The 21,386-nt window shown below is 40.1% G+C and overlaps 1 protein-coding gene across 3 annotated transcripts in view; it reads left to right on the top strand.

Moving 5' to 3' along the window:
- The window catches only part of sbf2 (SET binding factor 2), an 80,430-nt gene extending 64,801 nt beyond the window's left edge, over window positions 1-15,629 (top strand). The window contains exons 29-42 of one of the 3 annotated variants that reach the window (XM_026320581.1): window positions 690-773; window positions 1,836-1,910; window positions 2,922-3,100; window positions 5,706-5,882; window positions 6,283-6,384; window positions 8,683-8,868; window positions 9,893-10,019; window positions 10,642-10,769; window positions 11,501-11,725; window positions 11,829-11,936; window positions 12,064-12,254; window positions 13,128-13,215; window positions 13,297-13,428; window positions 14,276-15,629. In XM_026320581.1, the coding sequence (XP_026176366.1) occupies window positions 690-773; window positions 1,836-1,910; window positions 2,922-3,100; window positions 5,706-5,882; window positions 6,283-6,384; window positions 8,683-8,868; window positions 9,893-10,019; window positions 10,642-10,769; window positions 11,501-11,725; window positions 11,829-11,936; window positions 12,064-12,254; window positions 13,128-13,215; window positions 13,297-13,428; window positions 14,276-14,374 (1,901 nt within the window). In that variant the 3' untranslated portion in view covers window positions 14,375-15,629. Of the gene's footprint in view, window positions 1-689; window positions 774-1,835; window positions 1,911-2,921; window positions 3,101-5,705; window positions 5,883-6,282; window positions 6,385-8,682; window positions 8,869-9,467; window positions 9,727-9,892; window positions 10,020-10,641; window positions 10,770-11,500; window positions 11,726-11,828; window positions 11,937-12,063; window positions 12,255-13,127; window positions 13,216-13,296; window positions 13,429-14,275 lie in introns of those variants that run through there. The other 2 variants (XM_026320582.1, XM_026320583.2) reach the window with 2 other exon arrangements.
- The last annotated feature ends 5,757 nt before the right edge of the window (window positions 15,630-21,386 follow it).

The following is a 21,386-nucleotide window of genomic DNA, read 5'->3' as shown; positions in this document are numbered from 1 at the left end:
AAACCGGATGCTGGTCCCCATCAAATTTTAGATGAACTTTTTCAAGGTTAAAGTAAGGTTAGGGAGTAGGGATGTTGTTGTTAGGGCTAAGGTTGGAGTAAGTCTCCAGGAAATGAATGTAAACCAGTGTAATGTCACCTGAAGTTTGTATGTGTGTGTAGGGGTGTAGGTGTGTAGGCGTGTGGGTGTGTGTGTGCATGTGGGTGTGGGTGTGGGTGTGGGTGGGTGCGTGCGTGTGTGGGTGTGTGTGTGGGTGTGTGTGTGTAAGGACATTTGTACAATAAAAGGTTATGTAAGAATTGCAGGACAACCTGGGGTCACCTCCCAGCTCATTCATCTCCATGACTTCACCCCTCCTCCTACCTGTATCATGATCATGCTGGATAGCATACTGTACACTGTAGTGAACTGCACACACACATCATGGCCACTTATCTGTATTTCTGTTACTCATTATTTAACCGTCATGTGTTTGAAGCACTCAGATCAGATGAAGGACTCTTGAGTGTGAAAATGAGGAGGTATGACTAATCATTGCAGTCAGTTTTGTTTTCAAAACATTGTAGCTATTTTGGTAGATGTCCTGAGCGCACTTTCTAAGAATCTTATTTATGATTTGGTGCTAACACCATATAAAAAAGTCTTTCTGAACCTGTCTCCTTTGTATTGTGTGAATGTTTTGTCTTTAGGTAGTGAAAGGAGGACGTCCAGAATACCAAAGATGGCTCCTGTCCATTTAGACATCCCGTTCTCAAACAACTTTACCAGAGGAGGTGAGTGTTGTTTTTCCACACGATGTGCCGCCTGGACATCTGCTGCCAGGTGACATTGGAAACACCAGTAAAGTCATCTGTAAGTCTATGGTTATGAGTGTTTAAGCCTCATCTAGTCAGTTAAGGGAAGACTTGGAAGGGGGATGCATATCTTATGGTCATGTAATGAATAATGACGCACGTTTATGGGGGTTGTGTTAGGAGCATGTATGAACCAAAACCTATAGGCCATGTTCATTTTAAATTGCAGATGTGAATATTGAAATATAATTTTCTTGATATATAATCCCATAATAATGCAATACCATGAAATATAATGCTTGAATGTGATCAAACATGAATCCCATTTTTATAAAAAATATATGATTTATGCACTTTTTGAATTGTAAATTAAAGTCAGCTGCTGAACAAACACATACTTTTTGTTTGCATAAGTGGAAAAAACTGATGCTGAAAATAATCTGAGCCCAAAGATTTACATCTTGTAACATGAGCTCATTGCCACATTGTTTTTTTATTGCGACCTGTAGTGTTCCTTGCAAATAAACATTAAACTAGATGCTGTATCACAGCTAAAGGCCAGTGTAAGATTAAGCTGTTTTAAAATGATCAGAATTAATATAGGACACCGAGAGTATTGCCAAAATGACACTTGCAAGTTGTGGTAACTTTAGTAAATTAAGTGAATTACATAGTCAAGAGGAGAGTACAAACAGGAGAGGCAAACTGTGACCCCAGATTCTTTACACCTGTTTGATCCAGATATCGTCATATTACTTCTGTGTCAGTCACATCTGTGGCTGACGAAGTGACACTTAAATCTGGTCCTTTGTCGTCACACCATCAGTCATAATCATGAACAAACATATTCATGCATGCTTTGACAATCATTTTCTCATTTAAAATAAAGACCTTTTCCATTTGCATGGCTGTCTGTGATCCGAAATGGTTAGTACGATAGGTGGTGGTATCTGTGTAGTTTTGACATTATTTCTTTCTTTCATGCCCCTGTCTCTACCCTCTTCCTCTCTCTATCTACCTCCTTTACAAATGACCACCCAGTGCTTGAGTACAGAGATAAACTATTCACTCACTCAAATCAAAAACCTGCCAGTAAGGAGAGAATCCAGCATCAAGGTATAGTCAAACTGTCTGACTCCCCCGCCAGTCGGGTAGGGTGCTCCTTCTCTAAGACATCCTTATCCTTTCCCTCTCACTAACCTGCACATGTGCTCAATAACCAAATCATGACTACAATGCACTGTGCTGCAAGGCCCTTACTAAGATCTTGTGAGACATAGTACTAATCATTGCTGACTTTGTGGGTGCTCTACTGGGAGCTGTGGTTTTTCACAACCAAAGTGGCTGCTGTGATGTGGCCTCTTCCATTGTTAATGTGTTGGCTCAGCAGAGCTAACTGTGGTCAGTTAAGACCTGGGTCCAGACTGAGGAGGAAACAGAGCTGTTTGTCATGGCAAACAAGTCATGAATCACACAAAATGAGGCCCTTCTGACCATGGCCTTTAGCATACTGTACAGTGTTCTCTAAATGTAGAAAATGCTAAAAATTCATATCCTCTCATATTGTGTATGTGAGGTCTAAGTCATATCAGGTCAGGTTCATTTTCAGTATGAACTCAAGTTATGACCCAGAGGATTTCATGATATCTCTGAATTGTATTTGGAGTCTGTCGGGTCAGAGGCTCTTGTATAACTGCCCTGTCTGCAGAAGTTGACACTATCAGTGGTTTGACAATCATACAAATGCAACTCAAAAAGACAAAGTGATTACTGTGAAAAACCAAGTACTTCCTGATACTGATTCATGCCGTTGGAAGGTATTGCATGCTCTTTTACAGAGAAATGGCTTCTAGACTTGTTGACTTGCTAAGAAATTCCAGCAACTTCTGCTTCTAATATCTCAACACACCAGATTCACATAGGCAACTGCTTTGTTGTTGAATTGAAAGAATGAGGTGTTTACATAATCGCTGTTGTACTGCTGTGCATGTAAATGTAGTTTGCATGTCATGTGTTGTTCATCATCCGGTCTTAGTTTGTTTGACAGCATGTGTACATCAGTGGAATTTGCACAAGCCAGCTCTATCCTGAGATGTGTGTGTGTCATCTGTATCTGTGTATCTGCAGGCATGTGGGCTAGTCTGCGCTCCAGCAGCAGACTCAGCCAGCACCCACTGACAGCAGATGTAGGTGCCAGACTAGCAGGGAAGGATCTGGCGCCACCTGCAGGTAGCATCAGTCTGCAGGCTCAGCTCCTCAAACACCAAGCTGCCCTCTATGTCTTTGGAGAAAAGTCACATCTAAGGGTGAGAATGAAGAGAAAGCTGCTTTCTGGAGGCTGAGTGAACATTTTGTTTCATGATGCTCTTAAAGAGAAGCCAGAAAATTAGAAATTTTATACTTTTACATGTGGCCTCAGTAACCTAAAATTGAATTTACACATTTCTGAAATTGTCAGAAAAATGTGAACAGTATAAACTTTTAAAGGTAGAAATTATAGCAGAGTTGATGGACTGAATTTACAAGTGTCCCTTATAAAGATTAGTGGAATTAAGACTTATCTACATAATATCTATGTTAATATCAAGCACAGCCAAAACATTGCTTTGGAATACACCCCCACCTAAGGAAAGGATAAAAATACAGCAATATGTGAAATTGGGTTTGTATAAATAACACAACTAAAAGACAGGGATATTCTTCAAAGCAAAGATCATGTATTCCAAATAATACATGCATCAGCAACAGGTTTGTCTTTTGTTTAAACTTTTAACTCATGAATTTACCTTATGTACTGAAATATAAAAACATTACCAGACCTACAGTACATTAGTGTTAAAGGTGACATTTGAAAGGTTTTCATGTTTGGTTTCTGTCTCATAGTGTTCGTACATGATATATCAGTAAAATAAGTCAGAACTTGAATCTGTGAGTCATTGGGCTTGAAATCAGTGAAATTTCCTCTGTATGATTCTAGTCTAGCCAGCAAGCATTTCTGAGTTACAGCCGATAATTCAATCATCTTTGCACATAAAGTGTGAGAGTGGTGGTGTCATGCAGAGTAACTGTTCACACCTGTATGATACAGATTCTACATCTGAAAATGGTAGCATGAAAGACGTCAGTATTCCCCACTGCCTTGCACAGAGAAGCTAGTGACTAGAAAACTTCATAAATATGAAGTCTGAAAACTATCAAAGAACTAACATTATATCACATCTCACCCCTTTTATCCAATCTCTTCAGTTAAACCAACCCCCAATAAATTTAAATATTTCCGAACCCAATTCACTTACAGTACTTATAGTACAGTACAGGCTGCTATTTTTCTACAAGTGCTACATGCCCACTGGATATAACATTGAACATCAGTATCATAGAATCAACCTTAGATCCAGTCACAAAATTATATCTTCTGTCTGAAGCTTTGGAGAAAAGCTGTCAGGTCACAGGTTTAAGTTTTTCTGCTTCCATCCAGTAACATTTGGCAGGCATTCAGACTGAGGCCTCACAGTGGTTTAAATGGTACATACAGCAAAGATCTGTATCAGTTATAATTGATATTTTTCATCCCCTGTTGGTGGTGTACCCCAAGGCCCCATCCTAGGTCCTATTTTATATTCATTATATACTATATGCTTCCACCTGGGGGTTTCTATTTAGGAAATTCAATATCTGTTAACATTGTTGTACTGATGACATTCAGCTATATGTTACATTGAAGACAAGTAATACAATCTTTAGACTCTTTAAAAGATGTTAAATGTTGGTTTGCCAAAAATTTCCTTTACCTAAATAAAAGTAAAACAGACTTTCATATTATCAGTTCTGACATTTCCCTACTGATACAGCCAACCCTTGTTGTATGTGTTCTCAAATTTCATTTCAAAAGTCCAGTAGTCTAGGTGTCTTATTGAAACTTGAGGTTTAAATTTGCCTATAAATTCAGTAGCAGTAGCTAGTCACCTTAAGAGAAGACAAAAATAAAACTTTTTTTTTTTTTTTTTACAGAAGGTTAGACCATCTTGCATGCTTTGATTACTTCACATCTGGGCTACCGCTGCTCCATTTATGTGGGAGTCAGTCCTCCCTGTCTGCCTGCAAGTGGTTCAAAATACATAAAGACTCCTCACTGGTACCAAGAAGAAAGACCACAGATCCCCTATATTGATCTCCCTCCACTGGTTACCAGTCAAAGAGTTGATTTTAAGATTCTCTTATTTGTTTTTAAAGCTCAGCAGGGGTTGGCACCAGCTTAAGTCTACGATCTCCGCAGTCCATGTTCTACAAACAGACCCCTCAGATCAGTTAATTCTTTCTGTTCCTCATTCCCAGTCAAAATTCAGAGGTGACCTAGTGTTTTCCATTGCTACCGCCAGATTGTGGAATAGTTTACCCCTCGCTGTCTGATATTTCCCATCTGTTACCACTTTTTAATCTCAGCTGATGACATCTTTTTAAAATTGCCTTTGAGTCATCTTAAATTTTTGATGTCATGATCACTTTTTAAAATTTTGTCTGTTAACGTTATTTTTTTTTTATCTTAACTATTTATCTATATCTATTTAAGTATTATAAAAGTTCTCCTAACTTTTTAAAATGTGATTGATTGTTGAGCGGTTGTGATGTTTTATTAATTTTAAGTGAGATTTCCATTGTGCTTCCAACATTTGCTTGTTGATAAATGTGAATGAGTTGAACAAAATATTGGTAGCACATTCAAACACACCATAGTGTTGATTCGTCACACAAACCTTCAACAGTACTTTTAAGTAATGTCTTTATTATGGGCATGTTCTGTTACATTACATATTATCATAATCGTGGTTGTGTTCTTCATTTAGTGCCATATTATTTAAATAGCTTTTGATTTCTGCAGTCTCACCCACTTCTGTGTCTTGGTTTTGACAGGGCCTCAGAGTGGACTCCTCTCTGAACTGTGAACTGGTGCCAGTGGACTTTGCAGACACGCGGCAGGTGAAAGCTACGTTTAAAAAGCTGCTGAGGGCCTGTGCTCCCAGTGCCACCTCATCTGACTCAGAAGATTCCTTCCTTAAAGCCTTGGAGGACTCTGAATGGTTCCTGCAGGTGAAAAAAAAGCAACACTGTTTTCCACTCTTACAATGACTCAGTCAGCTTTTAAAAATAGTGTAAGAATGTCTCAACAGTCAGTTCTTACTGCTCATCCCATGTATCAGTTTCACATAATGGATAAATCCACTATTTTCTCAAGGGAAACTGATTCAAATAATGGGATAACAGCAGTGCCCTTATCATGCTGGTTATCTGATTGACCTGCAGCCTTTGTCCTCACATTGGACGTTAGCTATGACTGTCGAAAATATTTTCTGTGGGAAACCCTTTCTATGTAACATGCAGTACTTTGCAATTTACCAGCAGACCAAACATAGTAATGCATGCACAGTTTGTGTGTGTGTGTCCATGTGTGTCTGTGTAGTCATGTGCCACATATCTCATTTTCCCACAGCTTCACAAGATCCTGCAGCTGGCACTGTTTCTGGTGGAGCTTCTGGACAGTGGCTCATCTGTTCTCCTCAGCCTGGAGGATGGCTGGGATATTACTACACAAGTGAGAAAAACCCATAAATACATTTATGATTAAACACACAAGTAAGACGGACCGATGGAGTGAGCACAATATATAGACCAGAGAATAAACAGAGAGGTGCAGGTGCAGAGTTTGTCTTCAGAAATGTTTCCCTTAGCCTGTTTTTCTACAGATTTTCAGTTTGTGTAACAACAAAACCTGAGGGGTAAAACAAGCACATTAAACAAATTAGAAATGTTACAAAATACTTATACACTTGGTAGGGATGGGAAAGCTGGCATTACAAAAAGGAAAATGTAGCACTGTGAATACTGAGGTAAACAGTACAGACAAATCATTCATGTCATGCAGCCACTAACCATTACATGAGTCAGCTGCACCTGAAAGCCCATAAATGAAGGAAGAATGGGGGCTATTAACTTCATGTTGTTACAGCTCCCCAATACAAGTCCAGTTTGGGGTTCCTGTTGCATTTTATTCCCCCCTTTACAGTTATATCAGCCGATTAAAAACACTATAAGCAACACAAACCTCAGAAGAGGCTAATTAAAAACACATTTGTTTACATTATGTGTATCTTTTAAGAGTGTCATTATGACCTTGACGGAAGCAAACACCTAACAAACAAATCTGAAAAGGCCAGTAAAGATGAAACATATCAATTAATAAAGACAAATTGTAAAAAGGGTCCAGGAGCAGCCAAACAACTGTTTAATAAGAGCATACCTGATAAACAGTGCTTTGGTCTGATTGACAGATGTTTAGGTAACAGTAGGTAAACTGAAACTGTTAAGAGAGCTGTCCCGCCCCCTTCATTATTCTAGAGTACATTGAAATTGAAAGCAACAAGTGTGATTTTTATGTGAAAGTTTTTAAGGCTTCTCCACCATGGCATCTTTAAGACTGCACATCTGAATGTGTGAATCATAAATTTGGCAAACTCGACCACACCTGCTTGTCTTGCTCATCTTCTTATCAGTTCTGTCACTGTTTATGACAGAACTGTTTATCGTGCAGTTAGACTGAGAATGAAAAGGACTGAGGTCACCATTTTGTGCTCGATTCAATCATAAAACTTCACGGTTTTGACTTTAAGACATGTAAATAAAATGTCTGGTTCGAGCCTGATCGGCTCTCAGTATCCATTTGCTGCTGCACTCAGCATTTCCTCGCATGTTTTCTCTCTGAGCTCATATTTTCCATGTTGACCTGTTAAAGTGCACATGTTTGTATTGCAAGCGCGTGTCCTTCATGTGTGTTTACAGGGTTTGTAAAGCCCTGGGCTGCTGTTTAAAAAGCACACTTCGTGAATACATTATGCCAGGCATGTGTTCGGCCCAGAGCATCTCTCTCCACGGGCCACCGGCTCCATCACGCCAGGTCCCGATCAACATGCACAGACAAATGGGCTCCATATGCTCTGGCTCTCCTTCTTGTGTCCATGGATCATAGACACCCCACAGACAGGATGAAGAACTGTCTTTGCTTTCTTTCTGAACCCTGTTTTCCATTTCTCCTCCTCATCCTCAGTTTAACCTGCTGCCCCTTTCTCTTATGTCCACTCTCTTCTCTCAAGCCTTGCTTCTCTGTCAAGTCCGTTTCTCAGTCTGCAATAGTCTCACAATAATCTGAAGGGCTTATTTCAGCACCGGCATGCAGGGGGCTTTCTGTACCAATCAGAGTTGGATGTTCTTGTAAACCCAATGGGGAAGCCATGAACTGTTATTCCTGCTCATTCCACGCACGTCAGGGCTCATTAGCTGTGTTGGAGGAGACAGGGGTAGGAAAGCAGGCCAAGCATATTGCATGTGTAGACAAGTGGTTCTCAAATGGTGTTTTGTGGACTGAGCTCAAGTGTGCCTGAAGACCTAGCTACAGTGTTATATAAACATTATTGATAGCAGATGATAAGTTAGTTTAACAGTTAAAGATTCTCTGAAGATGGGTCAGTTTTAGATTGTTGTATTCAGCTTTTACAGAAATGCAATATGTGTGCTCAATCGTAATCACGCATGACCAGCTGAAAATAATTCTGCACATCGGTGGTGAAACAGCTTCTACCTTCTTTGTCCTTTAGTGGTAAGATGATGAAAGTCAAATTCTTATTTAAGTTTAAATTGTGCATTTCACCACAATACTCTCAACACACTGTACAGTGACAAAAACTTATAAAAACATACGTTGTTAATGGATGATTGTTAATGTTGCATATAAGGATTGTGTTTGACCTTTTCCCCTCATACTGTGCATCTCTTGACTTGATCTGTGGGACATCTCATTCGCACCGTTTCATTTTGGCTTTTCTCTTTTTCTCTGCAGGTGGTGTCGCTGGTGCAGCTGCTGAGTGATCCTTTCTACCGGACCCTGGAGGGTTTTCAGGTGCTTCTGGAGAAGGAGTGGCTGTCCTTCGGCCACAAGTTCAGCCAGCGGAGCAACCTGAGTCCCAGCAGCCAGGGCAGCGGCTTTACTCCTATCTTCCTGCAGTTTCTAGATTGTGTGCACCAGGTGAGGGTTACCCCCACAATCCTCGCTGCCACAGGTTCACCTCTGCCCCTGCTACGTGACTGCTCTCGCTTCCCTCCATGACTTAACGTCATTCATACCATCCTCATGAGTTCATCACATTCCTCAGATGCAAACAGGCGAGAGGGTGAAAAGGGCGAGAAATTCAGCTGTCATTATCTATACAATTGGTTCGGTTTTGCTCTTCTCAACACTGGATATGAAATTTCAACAGTGTTGCACCAGTGAGTGTGCAGGGAGGCTGCTGCCCAGATGGTCCATGAACCCAGTGTTCAGCATTCAGTTGTCTGTGCTTGCGTGTTTCAGCATCCCTTCACACATCAGTGCGTGTTTAGGGCTGCATGTGGAAAATTGCAGTTTTGGGGATTGAGTCTCTAGTAAGGCTTGGGTGTTTTTCAGGACTTTGAGGGGGGCGAGTTAAGAATGAGCTGATACAGCTGAGGTCCAGAGAAATGTGTCTGCAGTGAAATGCTAACTTTAGAGAATGTCACGGCTTTTTTGTGTCTCCTGGGGTTGCACAGACCCACTCCTATACACTTACATCAACACATAGTTTCTGCATTTGTCTTTTGAAACTGTAGGCTTGGCAGCTTACAGAGTTTGGCGGGGGTCCTGGGATCTGGAGAGTTATAAAGAGGGGGAAGAGGGGATTCGGACACGAGCTGAAAATAGAAGTGCCTCATCTCCAAAACAGCTGTTGTTTTTGCCAATAGACCCAGGTGGCCTCAAATATTCAACACTCTGGCCACCTCACACCCTTGGATGGGAACAATGGAGCTGCATAGTCCTGCCGGCTCAGCCTGGATTGTGTCTGGCGGTGATGATTTCACTGACCTTTGCCCCCCCTTCCAAAGGACAGGAGAGGCTCTTTCCTGTTTCTAATTGGTCCTTTATGCTCAGGAGGGACGTGAAGCCACAACACAAGGACATGATACAGCTGTCACACACACTGACCTTCTCTCCATGTCTCTTAACTGTCTTCATCCATCTTTTCTTGTCCTTGCAGATTTTAGAGCAACATCCTCTGGAGTTTGAGTTTAATCAGTATTATCTGAGGTTCCTGGCCTATCATCACATCTCTAACCGCTTCAAGAACTTCCTGTTGGACTCAGACTATGAGCGCTTGGAGCATGGTCAGTGTCCTTTACTATTTAAACTAAGGGGATTGTTATTGATTATATCATGGAACTGCTACATCACATTTGTCTCATTTTTACTTTCATAATTCCAGGCACATTTTGAAAAACATCTTAATACCAAAATTAAAATTACTTTACTAGTAACCAGGGACTTTTTAAAATTATTTTCCTTTCTTTTATAATCACTCTGCATTGATTTAATGTATGAAATTGTTTGCAAAATTAAACATAATCGGTGATTCCTTTACTGTCGCAGCAGCACATGCTTGCAGCAGTCCTGCTAGGTTCATATATTGCAGCCTAATACATTTTTCCAGAGTGAAAGTTTATTTTTAAATGCTTCATTACTTGTACCTTGATGCATAATCCATAGAGGATGCTGAGTTTACTAAGCTGACTAAAATAATGAACAGAGGATGTGCAGAAAGTATGTGGGGGTATGTTGTGGTTTAAAATTAGTGTTGACACGCTGTTAAATGAGTGTCGAGTCCATTATGAACCACATGGCCAGCTAAAGCCTTTGTTCATATCCCCGATCACAACACTCACATCCTTTGGTTGACACAAGCTCAGTGATGATTTTGCCCTCAGCATCATCTTCTTTGTGTTTCCACAGGCCTGCTGTTTGACGATAAAGGTGATAAGCAGGATAGGAGAGGCATCTGTATCTGGGATTGCATCAACAGGATGCACAGGAGGAGTCCCATCTTTTTCAACTACCTGTACAACCCATCAGAGTGTGAAGTGAGTGTTTCTGACCACTTCTCTGTCAGGTAGCAGAGATTCAGCTGCAGCTGAGTCACGAGGCTCACTCTTGTTCCCACACATGGCTGAATTCACTGTTTTTATATAGTGATTCTGAACAAGCTGTGTCATTAATGTGAATGATTTATTTGAATGAACATGTTGTATTTTGTTCTCGTTTGTGAAACTTATACAAGTGTACTTATAAAAACACAAATGGGAACATAAGATAAGATGCTCTGTTTTTCCCATCATCTAACAAGGGAACTAGTAATTAGTACATCACTAATGTTCAGTTCTTGCTGGGTACTAAAGTCCCGAAATGTGCATGTTGGAGTTTGGGATTGGCTCCAGTTACCTACTTAGTAGAGTTGAAGAAGTACAAAAAAAGATTAAATTTAGTCTTCTCTGTATGATTGCAATTATTTTGTTTTCTGATGGTTTAGGAATGACTCTGTGTTCCTGCAGTTTTCTTGTTACAGATTTCATTCTTGTTTTGAAGGTTTAAATGTTTCCTTTTATTTCCCAGCTGTGTGTAAATCACAATTTGTTTCTGTGTTCTGAAAAACAATTGACTAAGAGTCAACATTCACAAAGCTGAATAATCTTTTTTATCACACTTTGGCCCTTATATACAACATGGCTTTTTGATTAGCCTCATCAAGGTATCTATTTTACCGCTTTCCACAGTCACAACATCTGATTCTCATTGAAACATATCTTCTGTGTAGGTGATCCTGAAGCCTTCGATCAGTATCCCCTGCCTCAGTAAATGGGACTTCTTCACAGATGAGACTCTGTCCACGGGCCCGTGCTACGACTGGAGGACAATAGCTGTAAGGCTGGAGAGCTCGGAGGAGATGAACACCATCTCTAACAGCAAGAGAAGGATTGTTTGGCCGTGTTACAGCAGAGTGAGCCGCGCCCAGCCCGATGCCATCACCAAACTCCTCGCTGTAAGAATTTGTTACCAAACTCAAAAGTTCAGTGTGAATTTTTATCCTTTTTTTTCTATCGCGTCACATTTGTCATTTTTCTTGCCTGTTACTGGTGCTTCAGGACATCGAGAAGCTGGAGAGTGAACTGAACCAGAATCCTGAGAAGTGGCAGACAACTCTAGAGAGAGTCAGAATCAGCATTCAGGAGGACCTCAAGGAAGAAGGGAATGTATGTGTTGGAAGAGTAAAGATGATTTGTTATCTTAAAATCAGATCACCTTTGTCAAATTGTGGAAAACTGTTCTTATGTGTGTACTGTTCCTACTTATACATGTGTGCATCGTGTCTGTTCACAGCTCTGTGGGCAGTCGGTATCTATCTCAGGCCTCATTCCCACCTCCAGCCTGCAAGCCTTCCAGCGGCGCTCCATGCTGCACCTGCCGGAAAGCGGACTGGCCGAGGACCGCAGCACCGCCACGGCTAATGGAATCAATCGCCGTGCCGCCACACTTTACAATCAGTTCACCCCAAAGACTGAGGAGAACAGGTGGGTTGTGAACTTCCTGAGTCCCGGAACAAATAAAAAGTTCTCATTTGAGTCACTCAAACTGCTGCTGAGGGGCCAGTCCAGTTTTGGAGGATGATTCAGTGCTGTGGTATGATGTGTGGGTCATGTTTGTGTGGATTGTCTGTACTCTGTTAAACTCTGGGTGTGTAATTTTACAGTTTCTGTGAGGTCAAAGTACAGTCTCTTGGCTCTAATCTCTGGATATTTTCCTTGGAATTGATTAAAATCTACTTTGTCAATTTTTCTTTTTTTTCTTGCATGTTTTCCACATCCAAATATGTTTGACAGATAAAAGTTCTAACAGATGAAGCTGGTGAATGAGAAACAGAATAAACAGTACAGTAACTGTTTTCAAGCTTGCAGCTCACAGTATATGCCAACACTGTCTCTGTATTTAATTGTATCTGTATGATAAATCAATCAATCATATAAGCCTGTTTTTCTATAATTTCCTCTAAAATACTTGGTTGTTTGCAAACTTCACGCCTTCACTATTGCAGCTAAATTATTTCTACAGACACACTAGTTGGACATGTGTTAAAGCTTTTGTACAGGCATATGATTGGTTGACACTGACCATTTTAACAGTCTTGATCAAATTGGCTTCCACAGCTTTGAGAAGGTTGAAATATGAGAGTTGAAACCCCTTGGAGAGCGAGGTCTTTACTCTTCACACTTTCGGAACACAATGTACAAATATGCCACTCAGCCATTGTGGACAGGCTCCACCTAACTGTGATCCTGAAAAAAAAAAAAAAAACAATATCGGGAACATTGTTCAGGCTGATTGCACCAGAATAGCATATGTATTGCAAATAAGTAGTCTAAGTACCTGTGTGGTATTTTTTTCAGGTCTTACGAGGGGATCCTGTATAAACGTGGAGCGCTGTTGAAAGGCTGGAAACCTCGCTGGTTTGTGTTGGACATCACGAAACATCAGGTGAGCAAGTTCCTTCATTTCAGAAACACTAAACCCTCACCTGAGCGACATGCTGCAGGTTAACGCTCACTGTCTTTACAGCTGAGGTACTACGACACCGGGGAGGACACAAACTGCAAAGGCCACATCGATCTGGCGGAGGTGGAGTCTGTGCTGGTCGCTGCACCAACAATAGGAGCTCCCAAACACATCAGTGAAAAGGCATTCTTTGATGTGAGTACATGTCAACCCGAATGTCCAACGGATGCTGCTCTGTCACGTCTCTGCCACTGATCAACAATTGCTTCATCTGTTTGTCGACACACACGTTTCCAGTATTAGTTTTGTGCCAGCTTGTTTTTTTACAAGCACATTGAAAACACATTTGCTACTCAGCCATCATCAGTTGTTTGAATTACTGTCTAATCTTTGTATTTGCATTTGCTGAATAGTTAAACTGGAGATTCCTTCTCCTGCTTCACAGACTTTTTTTTTACTCATAAGTACATTTAGAGACATTAGGCTGTTCTGGCAAAAATAGATCCAACATAACCTTCCACCTTTGTTAATTTTCTATTTTTAAAAAAATGTGTATTCAAAGTGCAACAGAAACATGCTGTTTGTCAAGGAGTGATTATTTTACTCTGTGTTACTGGGACAAAGATTTAATCTGCCTCTGATTGGCTGTTACTCATTGCTTTAAGAGTTAGCCAAAGGAAGAGTGGGGTTGGCTCATACCAGGTGCAGGTGGGGCTGTGGCTTGATGAGAGGACTTGCAGATTTCAGTTTGAAACTCATTGAAAATAATTTAAACTGAAATGAGGATATAATTCCGACATATCATATTGAATTGTTCATTGCAAAATACAATTCAAACTGCATGACCAAATGGCACATTGAATTGCTGGTTTCCTTTTGAATAAAGAGGCCAGTAAAACTGACATAGATGGAAATATTATTTTGTATTTTCTTGTGCTGATTTATAAAAGATGCATGAAATTTGGATGGAAATTTTTGTAATTGGCATTAGTGGTTTTTGTTTCTGTGTACCAGGTTTAACGTTTATCTAATACCTTTCCAGCTGAAGACCAGCAAGCGAGTCTACAACTTCTGTGCTGCAGATGCACCCAGTGCTCAGCTATGGATAGACAAGATCCAGAACTGCATCTCTGACGCCTGAACACTGACTCTGTCATCATATCACAAACATTAGAGGCGGAGTCAGGCGGCCGAGGGCAGAGACATCTTTAATTTTGGTGACCACAGTGAACAAAGTGCCTGGTAGCAGAGGATGAATACCGTCCATCCACTTCTCTGCCTGTTACTTGGTCGGGCTGTCATCACTCTGCTTCAGTCGGAGTCAGTCGAACACATCCGTCTCTGCTGTCAGCTCCCTCCTCTGTGCCTCTGGCAGGGATGAAGTGAAGATAAGCTGATGTTTAAGGGGACTGCACTAGGATATAAAATCCTACTTAAGCTGTAAATAGATCAAAGCAATATCACTGGCCATTCAAACTGTGGGTTCAATTTTACACTTTGAAAATGTAGAAAATAGCCTATAAAAGAATTTCTATCAGATATTTTACTATGAGGAAAGGTTATTGCTGCTTAAAAGTAAGGATGAACCACCAAAAACTCAGAGATTTTAATGCACAACATTAAAAAGCAATTTGTTTGCACTTATCTCTAAAGTATGCACTCCTTATCAACTATAGATTTTCTAACAAATGCAGACAGCAAGGCTAAAGGCATTACTTTACAATGTACACACATTTTCTCAATGACAGTCAATGAGAATAATTTGCACAGTGAGTTCAAGTTACCTGACATTTTTCTATTTAAGTGTATTTTTTCCTCTATTTTGTTGAATGTTTAATGACTTACGGATAACACATTTGTCTCATGTAAATGTAAATTATTATTTTTTATTAAAATGTAACTTGTGTAAGTGTGGTGGTTTCACGTTTCTCTGTAAATATCTGTGTAACATTTTATTTTATATTATGTATGTACTGAACAGACATAAATACACTTTTTTAACTTTAATTCTAATGTGACCAGCAAGTCTTTTCTAAATGTGTTGTTACTGTGCAAAACCCTGAGTGGCCTGTTCCTTGTTAGTGATGAAACACTCATCTGAAAATGAAATGGAGGGTCCTTTTGTTTGTTTGTTTTCTTTTTTGTTCAGATTGTCCAGCCAGGTTCTGTGTCTTTAAAGGGTTTTTAAAGGTGTGAATCTATCACGTAGGACAACGTGGTTTTCAAAGATCCTCATCTTACCTGCTCTCTGTTTGTGCAACCTCTACACTTATTAAAAAGGAAACAAATTAAAGTATTCAATGTTGTCAAATACTTTTTTTGTTACTGTATCTTTGTACTACGTTTTGTGGTGGCACTAATGTTTTGGAAATAAATTTTAAAAATACTTGAAACTACTCATTGCCTTTGTTATTGTTACTGAATGAAACTGCTGTTGTACAAAGTTATGAGAAAAAAACACTCAGATCCTTTATCAAAGTGAGTGTGGGGCTATAAGGTAATAATTCAGAGTACAAGTACTTTGTTCCAAGTAAAACTCCATTTAGTACATATTACACATTTTTCATATTTTTACTGCCACCCAGCAGTTTATATCATATAAGGCAGTTAAAATGAGCTTCACCATTAACAGCTATAACTTTTGAAGTGAGGAACATAATATGAAAAAATAATCCGACAATTCAACACGTTTCACATTAATGTGTCGTGCTACCATGTTACCAGTAGTGACAAACACAAAACTGGATTATTATTCAGGAATCTCTACGTTACCAGGTAACAATGTTTTTATGAGTCAATCTAACAGCATGACTCTAGGTCACTGTTGTCATAATTGTTGATCAGTTTGGTTGAGGCTATTAAAACACCTCAACATCTCATTTATTAGGTGGACTGGCATTAAATGTATGAATGATTCCAACCTGATTCTTCGTCTAGAGTCTCCAAGAGGTTTTATTTGTGTTTTGGGGTGATAGAAATTGGATTGGATGGATCCACCTTATACTTGTTAAAACACATAATAAGTAGCCACCAAATAATTTGGTAAAAGCTTTTGTGTTCCACACATTGATCACTAATAAACTTGTCGATCCCTTTTTTACCATCTCTGGTAAATGTACAATTCATTTTATGAATGAATTTCTAAGCTAAGATGGTGAGCATGTTAAACATGGTACAGCTAAAGAATTGTTATTGTTGTTACTGTGAGTGTTTGGCATGCTGGCATCAGCAGTGAGTTCACAGTACAGCCTGACAGAGCTGCTAACGTGGCTGCAGACTCTTTGTCCTTCTTGTGTAAGTGGTCACAGGATACAGGAAGAAAACTTAAACCATTTGTAATTGCCACATTTTTCTGGCCTCTTAAGAACACCTCGTCTTTAATAAGGATTTTCTCTCAATGAAAGGTAATCAGACACTGTTCCAACTCATCTCTTTTTTATTATTTTTTTTGTTGTTTTTTTTTGGTTGGGAGCCAGTGACAGGGTTTGGAGAGGATGATGATGGGTGTCTCACTTTCCAGCAAAGAATATGGGCTTGGGCCAGAGCCCCAGCTCAGGCTCTGTGGCGCCTGGTTGGCGGCACTGAACAGGACTTCTGTGGTCGTATGAAGGTTTGTCTCTGAGAGGACGTGGGAGGTCAGAAGAAGAGCAATGGGGGGGGGGGCTTTTCTGGGATGGAAGTAGTGGGTGTTTGTCCTTCAGTGCTATCTCCCAGCTGGTTTATATTGGAAGCAGGTGCAGAACTGCAGCAGACTAACATCTGGTCAGGGCTGCTGGCAGTTCCCTCCATATTTAGCCTCTTGGTTTAGGTACGGAGATTAGGACCTCTGCCCATGAACAGAGGGATGCAGCGGAAGTTATCCGGCAGGACTGTGTGGAATGGCATAGTCGGAATAATTTCCTCCAGAGACAGAAATTTCTCAGCAGCCACATTGTTCAACTATTGATTCCACACAGCTACAATCCTCTGACTGAATCATAGAACATTTAAAGAAATTAGATGTAAAAAGCTTTTGGAAATAAAAGATCTTCGTTGTTACATAATCAGATGATGAAGACGACAAGAATTAGGCTACATCACTGCCTCTTCAAATGAAGCTTAAGAAAATTCACTGAGGAAAGTGCCTGTTATCCTTAAGAGCCACAGAGTTTTAAAATGTTGTGCTATGTAATTGTGGTCTTGTGTAACTGGCTAAATGGTTCTCTGGAGTTCAGTGTGATTAGTCTTGGTCAGTTGGAATTTTGGTGCTTTCACATTAAAAAACAAACTCAAAATCAAAAAGGGTCCAGAAATTCAAGATGGGGTATATCTAATGGTTTTGGATCCCATGCTCCATATTAATGTACAGTCATAGCTGCAGTAAATGCTTCTTTTCCGAGAAAACAGCTTGAAAAATAAGCCAACTGGCATTTCCACAGGCCCAAAACTACTCTGCTGACATATGATGCTGATTTAGTTTATTGGTCCTGTAAATCCTATTGTGCAGGCTGTTTAGCAACTTCCATTTCCTGGGTGCCTCTGCAATGTGGACGGAGCTGATTCATTGCTGCTGGGGCCTCACAGCCCCGTGGACTCTCAGTGGGCACCTGCTCCAAAAGTCTAAACTCCACACTGATCCCAATGGCTCGACACATCATCAAGCCCCGCCCTGGAAATCAGGATGATGTCAGCTGCCTGCAGCACATGGGGGTCTGATATTATCAAAAACAGGAATCAACTGAAGCCCGGATGAGCTAATCTGGACACGGACAATTTGCCCAAGAACAGAAAAGCACAATTACACATTTGATTTATAGTTTTTAGAAAGTCGTGGGTTAACGTCTGTTATCGTGGTCCGCTTACAGTTGTTTGTCTAAGGTCCTGGTGTTTTTCTGTTGTCAGTGTAAGCGACCCCCAGTTTCTCTCTGCAGCTAAACCCAGAGTCCATTCAACCATGTGAAATGCTCAGGGCTGTGAGGTCACTGCGGGAAGTTATCTGACCCAGAAAACAGGCATCTGCCAGACATTTTTCACCAGCAGACAATCCCTAAAAATGTTCCCATTTCAAATCAGTTTCGATGAGGAGACGGGACAGGACTCAGATGAACTGCTCATGAGGAACATGGTGCTTTTTGGAAACAAGGCGTGAGGGTGAAATGTAGAGGCCTTGTGCAATTTAGCTACAGAGATTAGAAACTCATATTTCTGAGAATAGTCTTTACAAAAAAAAAAAAGGCACCATGTTTTCTCAGATTCTGGGATATAAATACTTCTTATAAAATAGAACTGAACAGTAAATCTAAGTGTCACACACCAGATCAACAATTCGGTACAAACAACTGCGATGCTATTAATCACGGGCTGTTTATTCCAATCATTTTGAATGATTCTTGATTTTGATGCTGTAAACATTGTCTTAATGCACCAATTAAAGACCTGTCAAATCCCCCAAACAAAGACGGGCATAAAACGAGAAGCTCTGTTGATTTCCTGATCTTTCTTGGTGGTAAACCACATTGCTGGTTAGTATTTAGGTCAGAAATCTGGGCAATCTGTCTCTATGTCTGATGTTATCAGTAACCCACCGGTATAAAGAGATGTGCATGGTGCTGACTGTTCGCTCAGTGTATGAATGCAAGTTCTTATCTTATCTCCTGCTCTGACAACTTTGAACTTTATGTGACCTGTATTCTTCCTTTCAGGCTCCTCTCTTAAAGGAGAAATTAAGGTGGTTTGAGAGTTTCTACATCAGAAAGTAAATACGCACATTGTGCGGGCTGGCAGACACGAGACATACAAGTACCCACAGCTGATAGGTTTTCACCCATGTGACAGCGTTCCTGTAGCGTCGTCTCTTTTTTCATGAAACATGAGGGTGGGGAAGGCAGAGATGAGGTGTACGTGTGAGAACAGTGGCCCCTTTGTTGTGCAAGCTGATTTGTTTTGACACTGAGATGCAGCAAAACTGACACCTAACCATTGCACGCCACGTGCATCAAGCGTTATTCATCTTGTTTTGTGTTAACTGGAACAATGAAGTCATACTGAACAACACATACAGACCTGTAAGACAAATGAGTACAGTAACTGGAGATGCACCAAGAAAGTGGTTTCCATGTGCACTACAATAGACAAGACAGTATCAGGTCATAAGGCACTGTAAAGTAAAGGTGTTTAAAAAAGGTCTTCTACCTGTGTTTAATGAAAATCAAACAGAATGCACACTGTGATGGTATTCTTCTAGAGTTACCACCATTGTGTGATTGTATTTTTAGTCCAAACTACAGTTTAGGTTGTGAAGAGAATGGCTGTTTTCTTATTAACAATGGTACACAACAGGAGAGGTGATAGCACATGTACTGGCCTGGGTGATTTTTTTTTTTTCTAAAATTTGTGTATTTTCCTATATGGACTTTGGGATAAACTCGCTGTGACACATAAATGACATTCATTTGAATATCTAACCATCCATCCATTATCTATACTCATTTATTCATGTTTAGGGTCACAGGGATCTGCTGGAGCCTATCCCAGCTCTCATTGGGTGAAAAGGCATTTCTCAGCCTGGACAGGTCACCAGTCCATCGCAGGGCCATTTTAATATCATTATAAGAAATTTAATTTGTGAAGCACATGGTCATGTCCAGGCAGAACAATGCCTATAAAGAAAACAGCCTCTGATTATCATCTTCCTTCTTCTAACAACATCAGTGTTGACAAACATAAATATTATGGTATTATGGGTTTTATGAAAAGGCAGGTGGGTAAAATTGATTTGAATAGGCATAAGACAGTAAAAGGAACAGTACATATTTACCACATTGAGATAGCTTCATTGTAAGTGAGTGATTAATTCACACAGTATGGTTTCTTTTGTTTTTCTTGAAGCTTTAGAGATCAGTCTCTGCTCTTGTTATTTTATCCAGTGTTTCTTAAGGCCACTTGTCCAGGTAACCCTGAGAGTGAATCTTTTTAGACGAGTGTTGGCTTCTCTTTGAGACTCTTCCTCTGTATCACCAAAGCTTTTTGTTCACATGGTAAGCTTCATTCATTCAGGGTGGGGGCTAGCTGTCTGATGCTAACATAGAGCTTTTATCTGTAAGATTTCTGTAGACAACTATCTTGTTTTTTTGAAGCTGTACAGTATATCTAGAAAGTGACTACAGCTTTTAGTCTTTTCCACTATAAAAAAAAGAAGCTCTGAGCCATAAAAAAGTCATCAGTACAGTATATCTTACCCAATATGTAATGTGTGTCCTGAAGGTTTTATTAATACAAATGTAATCTACCTAAAACTTTCCCAAACTAACAGCTACACATTGTTAGTGAAAACCTGAACCATGCACCCTGTAGAAGCTGAAACCTCTGTGAAACAAAAATGGATCTGGTTGGTTATTTAAGGCTAAATATTCTAATTTTTTTGATTTATTTCAAATAATGGATTGTTTTGACTGATATTTTCTCTGTATATAGAGCCTTACAGCACTTCAACTATTGTCCAGCTCTGGGAGATAATTCCTTATCTTGAAACTCTTCATGAATTATTGCCACTGTCAGACCAGGGAAGTCAGGAAGTGTTTAGAAATGTACTGACACCTTGTTGGCTTTAATCTTTTCATGGCATTTGTTTTGGCAACTTAATTTTTGAAGAATATGCCTATATGTCTATCCCTTAAGAGTGAGAACTACAATGACCAGGCAACATCTGGACAACATAGCTCCTGTCAGGAACATCCGCTGCTCAGCATCAAATAAAAGGCTGAAACTACCATTGTGGGCCAGAGATGGAGACACACTGAGACTCCTAAAACATCCTACAAATAGTGTCCATGCAGTGTTTTCTCACACTTTGAGCCACTCCTGCTCACTTGTAACAGGGTGAAAATCCTGTTTATATGGCGACACCTAGTGGACACTGTTCGTCATGACCTGGAAGTACACTCTCAAAATATACAGTATCAAGCTGTTTAAAATTTTAAATGCACTAACTTTCAGTGACATATTCAATGCACATGCGCAGAAAATTCTTTTTTTCTCCCTTTGTTAATGTTATTTTAACAGTTCATGTTCAATACAACAATTCAGTCATCCGTCTGCCCGGCATGCAGAATAGATTTCTCTGGAAAATCATCCAGAGTGCAGTCTTATATTAACTTAAACAGCTGGACAGACTA

This window comes from Mastacembelus armatus, chromosome 3, assembly GCF_900324485.2.
Source record: "Mastacembelus armatus chromosome 3, fMasArm1.2, whole genome shotgun sequence".
Classification (NCBI taxonomy): Eukaryota; Metazoa; Chordata; class Actinopteri; order Synbranchiformes; family Mastacembelidae; genus Mastacembelus; species Mastacembelus armatus.
This window is presented reverse-complemented; position numbering and strand designations above follow the sequence as displayed.